This window comes from Apteryx mantelli, chromosome 1, assembly GCF_036417845.1.
Source record: "Apteryx mantelli isolate bAptMan1 chromosome 1, bAptMan1.hap1, whole genome shotgun sequence".
Taxonomy (NCBI): domain Eukaryota; kingdom Metazoa; phylum Chordata; class Aves; order Apterygiformes; family Apterygidae; genus Apteryx; species Apteryx mantelli.
In genome coordinates, this window is record NC_089978.1 from 85,915,334 (window position 1) to 85,928,086 (window position 12,753).

At 42.4% G+C, this 12,753-nt stretch overlaps 1 protein-coding gene across 6 annotated transcripts in view; it reads right to left on the reverse strand.

Moving 5' to 3' along the window:
- AP1S2 (adaptor related protein complex 1 subunit sigma 2) overlaps positions 1–11,507 on the reverse strand; it is a 32,211-nt gene extending 20,704 nt beyond the window's left edge. For 5 of the 6 annotated variants that reach the window (XM_067296872.1, XM_067296886.1, XM_067296908.1 and 2 more), the window contains exons 1-4: positions 11,350–11,507; positions 9,735–9,913; positions 2,441–2,549; positions 1,330–1,467 (exon numbers count right to left, since the gene is read on the reverse strand). In XM_067296872.1, the coding sequence (XP_067152973.1) occupies positions 1,330–1,467; positions 2,441–2,549; positions 9,735–9,913 (426 nt within the window). In that variant the 5' untranslated portion in view covers positions 11,350–11,507. Of the gene's footprint in view, positions 1–1,329; positions 1,468–2,440; positions 2,550–9,734; positions 9,914–10,623; positions 10,712–11,349 lie in introns of those variants that run through there. The other variant, XM_013951606.2, reaches the window with a different exon arrangement.
- Positions 11,508–12,753: the final 1,246 nt, after the last annotated feature.

Here is a 12,753-nt window from a genome sequence, read left to right on the forward strand (position 1 = left end):
GTAAATGGATTTTTTTTTTTTTTTTTTGAAACTGTAACAGAACTTCCAGTTAAGATAATCCTTTCTAAGAGTAAAGAAGGGACTGAGAGAAATTGCTTCAAAACACAAGCCGTAAATAAGCACGTATATTTGCTTCCTAGAACAACAGGATATCAAATCTGTGTGCAATGGCTGACTGTATTCATGACGCTAGCTAGCTGTTGACAAACAAGAACCGTAGCATGTCGTGGATTTTCCTGTACACCAAGAAGATTACAAAACACAACCAGAAGGGTAAAAAACATTAGGTGTTTCCCCATCCTATTAATAACAGCACATTCAACAAAAAGAAGTACCAGCTGGAACACAGAATGCTCGTTATGAGAATTAAGCAATTAACTCACAGGACAAAACAAACTGAAGGTTCATGAGGGGAAAAAAAAAAAAAGAACAGCTTACATTTATATAGAATCTTACCAGTGAACCTCAGTGCATTTTAAAACTATCAAGGTTCAACATCCTTGTTAAACTGCATGTTTCACAAATTCGCACACAGAACTGATTATTCCCTCAGTATCATACCAGAGCTTTGTGACCATTTATTCATTCAAGAGACTTAATGTTAACTTTAAGACTAACAGACAGTAAGTACAGATAAAAACACTATGAAGACGGAGGAACAAGAGGGAAATACTATTAAATTTTCTTATAACACTGAACCCCTCCCCATCAAGTGTTTTCTGGGGGGGAGGGGGGAGGATTACAATCTGTATTTCTTTCTCCAAAGCTAGTAATGAACAACAAAAGCATTCAAAGACTGAATGTTTTTATACTTCATTATTACTGCTTTGTCAGCTTAAAGATAGAAACATGCTCAAGTAAGCTACCTACAGCAGAAGGACAGAAGGTCTTTAGAATAAGAACTATACCTGAATGAGTCTCAAAGCAGAGAACCTAGCTTCTGGATTTCAGCAATGAAACAGTAAAGAAGTGAACATGTATCAGGTATGAGAAAAAACTAATGGTAATTAAGTAAACAAAAAGAAACAGAAAACAGACGTGAACAAAATTAATTTAAAGGAGAATGAGTTATAACTACCTAGGTATAAAGCATTGAACAGCCATTTGCACTTCTAGCAAAGCAAAGATCACAGTAGTTTACATACACATATGACACACAAGATGAAAAGAACAGATAATGTAGCAGTATTGCACAGTTAGGAGAACTAACTAGAGACTACATGCTAAGCATGCTAAAAATCACTTTCTACAAGCTTAGAGAAGCAGGAGCTTTCTCTAATCACGGCATAGCATGCTGATGCATTGACCAGAGAAGTTCAATTTGCTTACCTCCTGTAAAAGATCTGCCTGCTCAATAGCTTTGAGAACATTTTTCTTAGAAGTCTCCTGAACTTCCCCTCCCAAAAGGAATTCATCCAGAATGAAATAGGCTTTTTCAAAATTGAAGATGATATCAAGTTCACATACCTGAAAAGAACATTGAGCATTACTGCAAACAGGGCTGATACCACCTACTGACCTGTCCTCTTACAAAACTTAACTCGCTCTCAGCTCCACCAAATCAAGATATTAGCCTTAGGCTATACCTTTTTGAGATGTGAGGCAACACACATCACTCATTTGAGACCAAACTAAATGAAAAGTATCTTTTTTGCTACAGTTAAAAACAATTATAGCAGCCTCTTTCTTTGAAAAGTGTTTTCATAGCTTAAAAAAATTTTAATTCATAACTTTGTCTTACGTGGCCATTTATAAGGCATGAGAACACCCCTGTAAAAGTTCTCTTCTAGCTTGCTTTATCCAAAGTGATTTTATCTAACTCCATACGCTCTTACAGAAATTTTACAACATCATATTCTCAATTTTTTATTCATTCTGTGCATGTCCTAGTCAAAGGCTGCAGAATGATGAGCAGGAGTTCTTCTAAAAGCACCAATACGTACTATTACAATTCCATTTGAATTTGGTATCTGGGAAAGCAGATGTCTGTCTTCTCTTATCCTACCCCTGCTATTAGTTCACAAGAAACTGCCTGATTTGGAAGCAGATGTAAGAAGTGCTGATGGGGGGGGAGTATATACACAAAAGAGCAGTGCCAAGGAGAGGGAAAGCTGAGAGACTAGACAGAAAGCTAAGGATTCATAAAATTTTATCCAAACTCAAGGGAGATCCCTGAGTGCTAAGAAAAGGAACAAATATGGGCAATTAATATCACATTAACAACAGTCATCTTTCCACAAATTCATCATTTAATTTTCTATTTTAAGTTAGATAGTCAACCATCAGTTTCGTTTGACCAAAAACCATGAAATTTGTTAGATATATCTTTTCAAAAGCTAGTTGATCATTATTTTATGCCACAGCACTTTTAAAAAGTGACACAGTAAAGTACACACTATGAATCTGTAAAAAATTAACCAAAAAAGCAGCACTAACTCACACTGCCAAAATACTTGTCAAGAAGTTCCACATAGCGATGAATTATTTCCAGAGTTATTAGTTCATTGTCCTGATCTTCAATAGCACAGCAGAAATAAAGGCTTGCATATCTGTAATAACAAAATAATCTTTACATTAGCATAAGAACATCAGCAAAATGAATGTATTTGAGAGGTGTTCAGTTCTCAGCAGTCCCTCATACTGAAGTCTACCACCATACTGTTATTCTGTATAAAGAGCCTCACAAGTACTACCAGGAGAATGACTAAGACACCAGCAGACATACATGTGCACAGAAAGGGATCTGCTTCCTTGAGTCAAGCAAGACTTCAGTCTTTATCATCCTTTAACTGATGGGATTAAATTAGCGTCAGAAGTGGCTGGAAAAGAAAATATATTTTTAATTTGTTAGCCTCCTGTCGAAGTTTTGAAGCAAGATGTTTTTTTCTGTTATCTCTAACACCCAAGCACTGGTCTGTTAACCAACAGATTACATCCTTAAATTTGTAACACACAAGCTACACACATGGATATTAACAACCACTGAAAATGTGCTAACTAGGATAGGTAAAATGAACTAGCAATTTAAGATATACCAAGTTTTGTAATCAAACAGTTCAGAAGTTGGTCTTTAGAGAGGCTTAAAAAAAACACCAAATAAAAAAACACTAGCAACTGGCATATGCCCCAACTGCTATTAAGTCAACAACTCAATCACTACCAACTCCTCTGATATCAAGCTAAGGGAGAGGCCATCTGCAAGTCACTAGCAATCCACTCTCATCCAGAAGACAAAGAATTCTTTACTTCAGATATGATCTTGAATTCCACTTTTAACAAAAAAGACCCCTGCATCCATTCTACTGTATCTCTCCATACACTCCTACATGTTAAAAAAAAAAAATGCAAAAAGGAAACAGGAAAGCTGAAAAAATCCATTGAGTCTTCTCTAAGAAAACACCAAAATGATAGGGCATACAGACACATGGCAGAAATGAGATCTCATATAAGTTACCAGTTAGAGCCAGTGTTATGTGAACCAAGAACAGCTTTTATTTTGCTTGTTTAGAGAGAATAACAGGCAACAATAAGCATTCCTTGAGTAGCTAACCCTATTGAAACAGAAGTCATTCAGATGTGAATGCCAAGTTTATAAGATGCATATTCTTTTCCCACACACAGAAATGCACATATCTTTTAAAGGTTACAAAGGAATTTTATCAGCTGGGGCATAGCAAGTACCAGAAGAAATTCTCAGACTTTGGGTGGAAGAAGTCATGCAAGAAATTTTTGTTTTGTAATATGGAAAAAAATATGAAATTATATGAATAGCAATACTACCATACAGGTGACCTACACCTATGTTTCTTGCTGTAAGTAAGCATTTTAACTGGGGGGGGGGGGGGGGGGGATTTTGGCCAATTAAACCCCATGCCACTTTCACCCTCTCCTTCAGGATATCTCTGAGTTTCCCTACTTGCTCCAGGATGTCAGTAGCATCATCTCAAACTGAGCCTGTTCTAAGGGAAAAAAAAAAAAAAAAACTAAAGAGCATATGTTAAGCATTTTCTTGCTAGCACTTGCAATGAACTACCATTTGCCTTGTCTACCTTTAGAAAAAACACACTATCTTGCTTTCTTGTGTTATTTCCTAAAAAAAAAATCTTATCCCTCTAGCATAGCCATGGCCGAAGACATCTTCAGCTAAATATCTCAGGGCTATAAAAGAACAAATTACTCCTGTCCTTCTTCAAATAACAGTACCTACTCTGCCAATTTCAAACCAAACTTCACCCAAGCTCTTAACCTCAAGAATATAATTGGACTATTGCTCCTAAGTCTGATGTGCTGTAAATACCCCTGTCTTGGTACTCACAGAGGAAGGTTTCTAGCCAATTTCTGTTAAAATTTGTCTCCCACTTCCTAAGCTAGCATCATTTATGATTTGCACGTCCCACTTCCACTCTGCTCTAGTTAAATCGAACTGATATGGCTTCATCATGCACAAACGATCAGAATCACTTTTATCCAAAAGTTTAAACTTTCTATTACATAAAAGTTACTGCCTACAATTTCTTTCCATCCTGCCACAAAACCTGACTTCAGATGCTGGGTGAGACATCTCCCTTCAATGAGGCTCTTAACATTTAAATTCCCTTGTTCTTTTATTTCTTCACCATTGTGACTTGTTAATTCAGAAGTCCTATCTGAGCACCGTTTTCTGATTTTACAGTGTTGCTTTTGTCCCTAACTTTAATACTTCAAGGATATTTACAGTCATTGTAGTAGCCTGCAAGATGCAATTTGTATAAGGTATTTTTTAGACAAAGTTGTTTAAAAAAAGTATTGGAAAGTGATACTCTACAGAAAAATTAGGCTTTCAAACCTAATGAGAAATTTCTAAATCAAACTCCATGTTAGTTTTAGGACATTAGTTGATGCTTACTCTAATTAGTAGCACTAAGACTAAATCCATTTAAACAAAACTTCTTCCATATTCAGATGAGCAGCACTGATTACGATGAAGTATAGTCAAACTGTTCCCTTCCAGTGCTTAGACACAAGTTGAATCTCATAACAGTAGTCCTCATCAAATCAAATTTGACTCAAATATTTGAAATTTTTTCCACACAGGACAGTCCTTTTGTGTTTCTCTGTTACTTAAAAGTTTCTTTGATGCACAAAACTATTTTAAGTAGAAAAAACAAAAAACAAAGGAGGTTCTAGTTAACCTAGAACACTTTGCAGGCAACTAGTCTGCTCTCAGTGTCCTCATTTAAAAGAAAACATAACATACTTTTGAAAGACTTTATTTAGTAGCTGTTGAGTAGAGTACACTTTCAAGCTCTGCCAATTGCAGTTTCAGAGAAAAGACTACTGAGGAACAAAGCTACTTGGTGGGCATCTTAACACAAAATGGAGGCCCGGGTATCTATTATTATATGCAGAAAACATTTTTCAAGTTTTATTGAGTAAGAGCCATGACTAATGGAGGACTGCCCAACAAAAGAAAATGAACTCAGATCCAATATGCCCACTCTGCAAAAAAGGGAATAATATACACAAGTCAACCATAATTGCAAAGGGCACGTGCATACTGCAAAGTTATACATTTGTTAAGACACAAATTCTCAAAGACAACAGTTTGTTGGATTTTTCCCCCCTCTCTCCTGGCCAGGGCTCAAGAAGAATGTGTCAATATATATTCTTGAGCAGACAAACTAGAGATTTTGCCAAGTCCAGAAGCCTACATGAAGAGTGTCTACACAGAAATGAGTAGATTTCTGTACTCGGGCTGAAAAAGTTTCTGCTCTGCAGAAGTGTTATTTCTTCCAAACTAGCCTAACAGAACACTGGCCCTCAGAAAACCCAATGAAAAGACAAATCCTGATAATAACATATGTCACCCCACACTGAAAAGCAACTGTGGCCCAGTCTATAAGGAACATTCTGCCCTTTTTATTTCTATTACAATGTCTTGTCACAGTAGATATTAATAGCAGAATCCTCAATCCGAAGCCAGCTGCTCACACTCATTTACAGAAATATTTTACAATAACCATACTATCCTTGTCAGAAAGGGGACCTCAGAAAGCAAAAAGTAGTAGGGGAAATCACCCGAACTAAGAGTGTAATATGGACAAAAGAGCAGAAAACCAGCACAGGAGACATAAATACTTACACAAATTCCTACCTTTAAGTAGCTCATTTTAGAGTTTTCTTGTTAGAGGGAAGCAAATATACAAGCCTTCCTACAACAGTCACACTAACTCTGTAGTGGTAAGTCTCCCATTCGGTAGGCAACGTTTTAACCACCAAAATTCTCTTCTACTACTCAGCTCACAGCCAGATTCAGTCATCCTGCTACATGGATCAGGTCACCGTGGGCAGAACATAACTTTTCAAGTCCTACTGATTCAGTGGCATTCTCCTACCAGATGAGACACAACTTGAAGTCATCCCTGGAAGCATCACCAGGTAAAGCAGCAAGCCATATGACTGTCAGCATCTAAGTAGATTTGCATGCAAATTCTAATTGCAGAAATTTAAAGCCTACAGAGTTTGGCAGGAGCAGAGCTGAACTGAAAATGACAACAGAGCTGCCTTTAAAAAAGCAGGCAGGTGCTTAAGAGAGCTCAAGAATCTGGGGTTTGGTGATAGCTTGCCATCGTTGACCCAGTGACAGCTATAACCACGGGAGCTGTGCTCGGCAAGACTTTTTTCCTCCTTCAGAGAACTTACATGTTTCTTTTCTAAAGCATGAAGTTCTGAGACTCCAGGACAGGCAGGACGAGTTACTATTCATTTAAGGATACAGAAATTATCAATACTAATAATTACATCCAAGACAGGCATTTCTTTCACAGTTTCTAATTTTAAACCAAAAAAACCCCCAAAACAATAGTTTTTAGAAGTTAACAAAAGCTGTGTAATCTTCTGTAAGAGAGAGCCTCTTTTTCTTGATCCTGAGGTCCTCCTAGTGACACAAGAGCTGGAATATTCTACAAAGACAGCCTAATAAAGTTAAATAACCATATCTAAGCACCTAGTTCAGTATAATCATTGCATTCAACCAGTTTTACAGAGCTTCCTATTTGTTATACCATTTTTAACAGATGCAGGCAGCAGTTAAGGCATACATAAAGAAGGATACTGATCATGTCAATTGCTGGGCACATATCATTAGATAGTTAACATTACTGTACCATGGGATCAAAATACTTTGAGCTAAAGATATGCACCGTTTGCAGAACGGACCTTTATTTTTGGGAGAGGGAAGTAGGGGGGTGGGGGAGTGGCAGAAAATATTGTTTTAAAACTTAGGTTTCTTCAAGTTTTTAAGGTAACCTACAATTAAGGTTATTTTACATTAAAGTAACTGATAATTGCCACAACATTAAAAGCAGCACAAGTTGTGACAATTTTCAAATACTGCATATGCAGTCATGTATTGAAGTATAAAAAGAAGAATCCTTGATTGAGTTACCAGTCAACAATAATTAAGTTGCATGTTCTCAGTTTACCAAATGCTAACAAAGAAAATGTATGTAAAAAGCAGTTATTCTACAATTTCTAATTTTGACTGCAATATACCACACAGTGAAAATAACTAACATCAGCAGAAGCTAAAGCAATGAATAGCTGAGAGAGTACCTGCAAAAAAAAACCCAAAAAAACAAAAAACATTCTTGTTTCCCTCTTTCCCTTGACCCCAAGGTTTCAGATTGCATGCTTCCTATCTTATTCTTCAGTAAAATATTGGAAATTTTAACATTTAACCCCAATTCCTTTGCCACAAGGGGAAAATTGCAAGAACTTTGACCCTATATGCTCCAATATTACTACCACTTAGTTTAGAAGGTAACAGTATGTGAAGAGTGATCATCTGATTGCATTTAAGTTTCCAGTCTGCCATCTGCAGATGACTCCCTTCTCTATTGTAATGAAGTGCAACAGTTGCTGACTTCCCGAATTTGATTTTTTTTTCCGGCAACTCATTTCAAATCTCTGCTTGTCTCCTGAAGTAACAAGTTCGCAACCTTTTTTCAGTCTTCAGGTGTCCACTAACCTGAACAACTCTCTTCCAAACCCTTGACAGAATACATCCATCCTGATTTATGAGCCATGTCAAATGCAGAGCCACCTTCCCACCTGCTTTTTGTAGCTGTAAAGAAATAACTATGAAGGCAACAATGACTGATCCAATTCTGCAACCACGACTGCAATTGCATAAATGCTGCATGTATGAAACTTATGAAAATTAAAAGAAAGTATTCATACACATTCAGATGGATTTTAAAGACATTTTGCTCTATCTTCTTGAAGTTTCGTTCAGAAAGTGTCCTATACAAATGATAAGGATGAAATGCTACAGAGCTACGGAGGCTAACCAAATATTCCATATGCATACTTTACTAGGCATAAAAGGGCACGACAAGAAATAGTTAACAGCAGTAAATAGACAAGGAGGGAGGACAGCTGTGTGGACTCAACTCCCCACCAGAACAGCTACTGCTCTGCAGTACTAGGCAAGGAGGGGAACACACTGGCCTACCCATGCCTATTTTTTCTCATCTGGTCCCATAAAAGTCCAGCTAAAAGAGGACTTGCATACATCATCACTTAAGGGAGCACATAAAGCATTTAGGCAAGCTTGTCTACATGTATGCACAAGAAGTTTTTGCGAGGAAATCAACAGGCAGAAAAATAAAACTGTGCGTATGCTTTCTTTAAGCATGGCTTTATGCATTGTTCCTCCTCCTTCCCTATGGATGCATCCTTATTCTTAAAAATGTAAGAGAACTACGCCAGATACATTGGTGACATTCACGTGCATGCCATCACACGCACTGATGTATATATCAGATCAGGATCTAAAGGTCCAGTCCTTGGAGAAGAGTTACCAATTCTCTTTCTCTTCCCTTCAGAGAGAAGACAGCAATATTGTACAGCAATGAAATTATCTCAAAGAGAAAGAAGAATGCACAAACCTTTTAAAGTTTATACATAACTAGGGAAGGGAGTTAACTCAAGGTTTCATAGCATCAGCTTTAGATGGAAGAGATGTATCCTAGCAAATCAGGACAAGAATTACAGTTATTTGTGCAGAAAAGTATTTTCACACTTCTACTTTGCATTACATTCTAAAGGTCAGCATGAAACAAAAGTTGTAGCCACATACCCTTAGACAAGTTAGCAAACAAGTGAAAAATGAAACTATTACCAAAGAAAATTATACAGTACTTCCACCAAAAGAAAGTTAGGCATGATTTCTCAAATTAGGAAATACCCCTTTTTGTATTCCTAGCAAAGAAAATCTATTTACTCTGAAATAACAGAATAATATTCTTATTTCTGTGAGCCTTTAAAAAGCAAGTTTCATTTTGCAGCTGATTTAGGAAGTCATTGCCTGAGGTGAATGTTTACAAAATTTAGTTTTTCTTTATTAGCTATTAAATCATACATGCATGCTTCATATTTGTATGCATTTATTTACTGTGGGCATCTAAACAGAGAACTAGTAAGAAACACTTCTTATTGAAGTAGAAAGAAATTTCATCTCTTTTCTTCAGCACATTTCTAAATGCATGAGTGATTTTCCACACATGAATGATTCCCACTTGGTTATCAAATTAGATTCAAGGAAAAACCCTCAAAACCCATACTTCTCCATAACCAGTGGGGGGGGGGGGGGAAGTGGGAGAGGGAGGTGGAATCAACCTTCACTATTTTCTTGCTACTTATTACATTGTTTGTGATGTATGGCAATTATGAGGTCAGTGAGACAGAACAACCTTTTGTAGACAATCTTCAGGTCTCTCCATTCCAGGAAGCTGCACATTTTCGGTTTGCGGGCTAAAACTGTTTGAACAAGTTCCCTTGTGATTTTCTTCTTTTCTTTGTCGGATAATGGGACATACCATTTCTGAAGTCTCAGTTTCCCCTGACGACTAAAAAGCAACATAAACTGCATCTGTTGAATTGGAAGGAAAAAAAAAGGGGGATTAATCTCAATCTCTTAGTTTTATAAAGATTTCTATGAGGGGAACCAAACAGGAAGTAAGATAGCCATACAAAGCCCTAACTACATTAAATATTTCTAAAGCGGTGGCAGATAATATACAAGATTTGGAAGTACAAATAATATAAGATTCAACTAAACAAGGTTAGTCACAGCCAAGATGGAAGAAAGCATACACAAGTTTCAGAAACAGATGTCAGAGCCACCAGACAGCAAATAAACCTAAATTTCAGACAAACCATGTCCAGCAGTGGTATAGCTGCATTTGCATTTACTACAGACAAAGACAAAAAACAGCACAGCCATATCCCCAAACACCCAAACTAATTTTCAATTGACTGGATTACAGCCTTACAGCAGGAGCAATTTGCACTTAAGATCTTTCTGAAAAGCCTCAAAATATTTTAAGAGGCATTAAACCTCCCAATGGAGAGTCCTATGGCACAGAAAAGCCTTGCCTGCTCTCGTATTACACAAAAGGAGTAGACATTAAGTGCTTTTCCTGCAGTCCTACACTCCTGGTCTCGCTTCCTCTAAAGGAGTGATGTTGCAGTTATATTTTAAGAGGAACTTGTCGGCTGTGTTTTCCAGCGGCTGCAACATTAAAGGAAATAGCTTTTTTTTTCTCCTCCCTCTCCCACCCTTTTTCCTCAAAGTTGTACCGGGCTGAGGAAGTTTCCCAGGCAATCAGACAGGCGTGAAATACCACGAGAAAGCCCAGCCTAGCTCCGTGTGACAAGTGTCACCAGCGCCAACACAGCCAAGGGGCAGCGGCGGCAGCTCTGAAGCCCCGCGGTGCCGGGCGCTCCCTCGGCGCGGGCTTCCCGCGGCGCCCGCAGCCCGCCCTCTTCTCCGACCGGCACCGGCGCCACATCGCCCCCTCAGCTCCCCCCGTCTTGAGGGGACCCTCGCGGCTCCCGCCGTCCCCGAGCAGCCGCCGCGGCTCCTCCCCACCCGGGAGCGGTGGCGGGCGACACCAGCTCCGCCGCCTCGCCGTGGGGACGAGGGACGGCTACAGAGCCGCGGGCTGGCGCCGAGCCGCGAGGGGAGCATCGCCTGCTCCCCTGCCTCGGCCGGGCGGGGGGCCACCGCGGCAGGCAGCTCCGCCCGTCCCAGCCCGGGGTGCGGGGTGTGTGTGTGTGGGGGGGGGGGGGTTGCTGCTGCCGAGCTGCGCCGCGGTGCGTGCGCGGGGGGGCAGCTGGAAGCGCCGGCGGCCGCCCCGTCCCTCAGCCGTTAACGGCCTCTCCCCGGGGCAGCGCCGAGAAGGGGGTCCCACAATTGGGGGCAGGGTGGAACACCTCCCGCCGTCCTGTCGCACCCCGAAGGCAGGCTCCTCGCCCCGGCGCGGGGCGGGGAAGGCGAGCCCGTCCCCACGCGGCGGTGCTCACCGTGCCCCGGGGCGGGGGGGGAAGGATGAGGAGGAGGACACGGCACCGCTACCGAGGTCGGTGCTGCCGCCACGGCTGCCGAGCGGGACTGAGGGTAGGGGAGGGGAGATGCCGCCGGCTCGAGCCCGGCGCGGGCGCGAGCGCGCGCGCGCGGCTCAACGGCCACCCCCGCCCCGACCTGCCCGAGAGGGGAGGGGGGAAGGGGCGGGGCCGGGCTGGCGGACGCCGCTCCCGGGCGGCGGGCGGGGAACGGAGGGGGCGGAGCCAAGAGGCGCCGGGGGCTCTCCCTCCTTCCCCCACCCCCGAACAAAACTTTATTAGCTCGCCGGCTCGCGGAAGGGGCGGGGGGTGGGGGCGCGCGAGCTCAGCGCAAGCGCGGTGAGGGGAGAGTGGGGAACGGCGCGGAGCCCGCTGCCACCCAATCGGGGAGCTCAGCGCGGCGGTGGGCGGGGTGGGAGCACGGTGATGGCCAATGAAAGGGAGGGAAAGGGCGGGGAGGGAGGAGCTGGCGGTGGCGGTGGGAGGGGCTGGGGCAGGAAGGGCGTGTTAAAGAACATAATCCGCGTGGCCCGAATTAGGATAGGGCAACGGTCCGCGCGGCAATAGCCAACCAGGAAGCGCAATGCAGTTCGTATAGCGGTTCGCAAGCAGCCAATGAACCGGCGAGGCACGGAGCTGGGGAAATGACATCAGTCAATCAGGCGCCCGGAGATAGAGACTCCTCCTTCGCCTTCCCCACGCCCGAAGCGGGGGGAGGGGGGGTGCCCGCCCGCGCGTGCGCAGCGCGGTGTTTCCTTCTAGCACGTGCGCGCCCCGCGTGGGGGTGGGGGTGGGAGGTGCGCGCAGGGCGGGGTCGGCGCCGCTGGGGGCTGTAGCGGGGCGAGGCGCGCGCCGTGGGCGGCCGTTAGCGGTGTATGCGGGGGGCGCTTTCCCCTGAGGAGACGCATCTCCGCCCTGTGGCGGGACGCGGGCGCTGCCGCTGCGGAGACGGGCCCACCGCGCGGCTGGAGCGCCCCAGTGGTGGGGGTGGAGGGGGGGTGCCGGGCTTCAGCACGCAGGGTTGAACTTCCTCATCAGTATTTTTCCCAAAGTCACCTTGATTGTGATCGCTAATTAAATTCCCAGAATTAGCCGCGGTTGTATGTTTAGGGGATTGAGTTATGAAAATGCAAATTTTTTCATTAGTGCACAGCCGAAGAGGTTTTCCACACCAAAACAGCTCAATTTGTTTTGGGTGGGGGTTGGTTGGTTTTAATGCTGCTAAGCCGAAAATATAAGGTGCAAATGTAATCCAAAAGAAATTTAGAGAAACAGCTCTTTCAGCTGGAGTATGTTAAAAAAATCCTCTAGTGGCTTATATCTCTTGACACTATTGGTGCTCTTCACCTTATCAACATTAAGGAT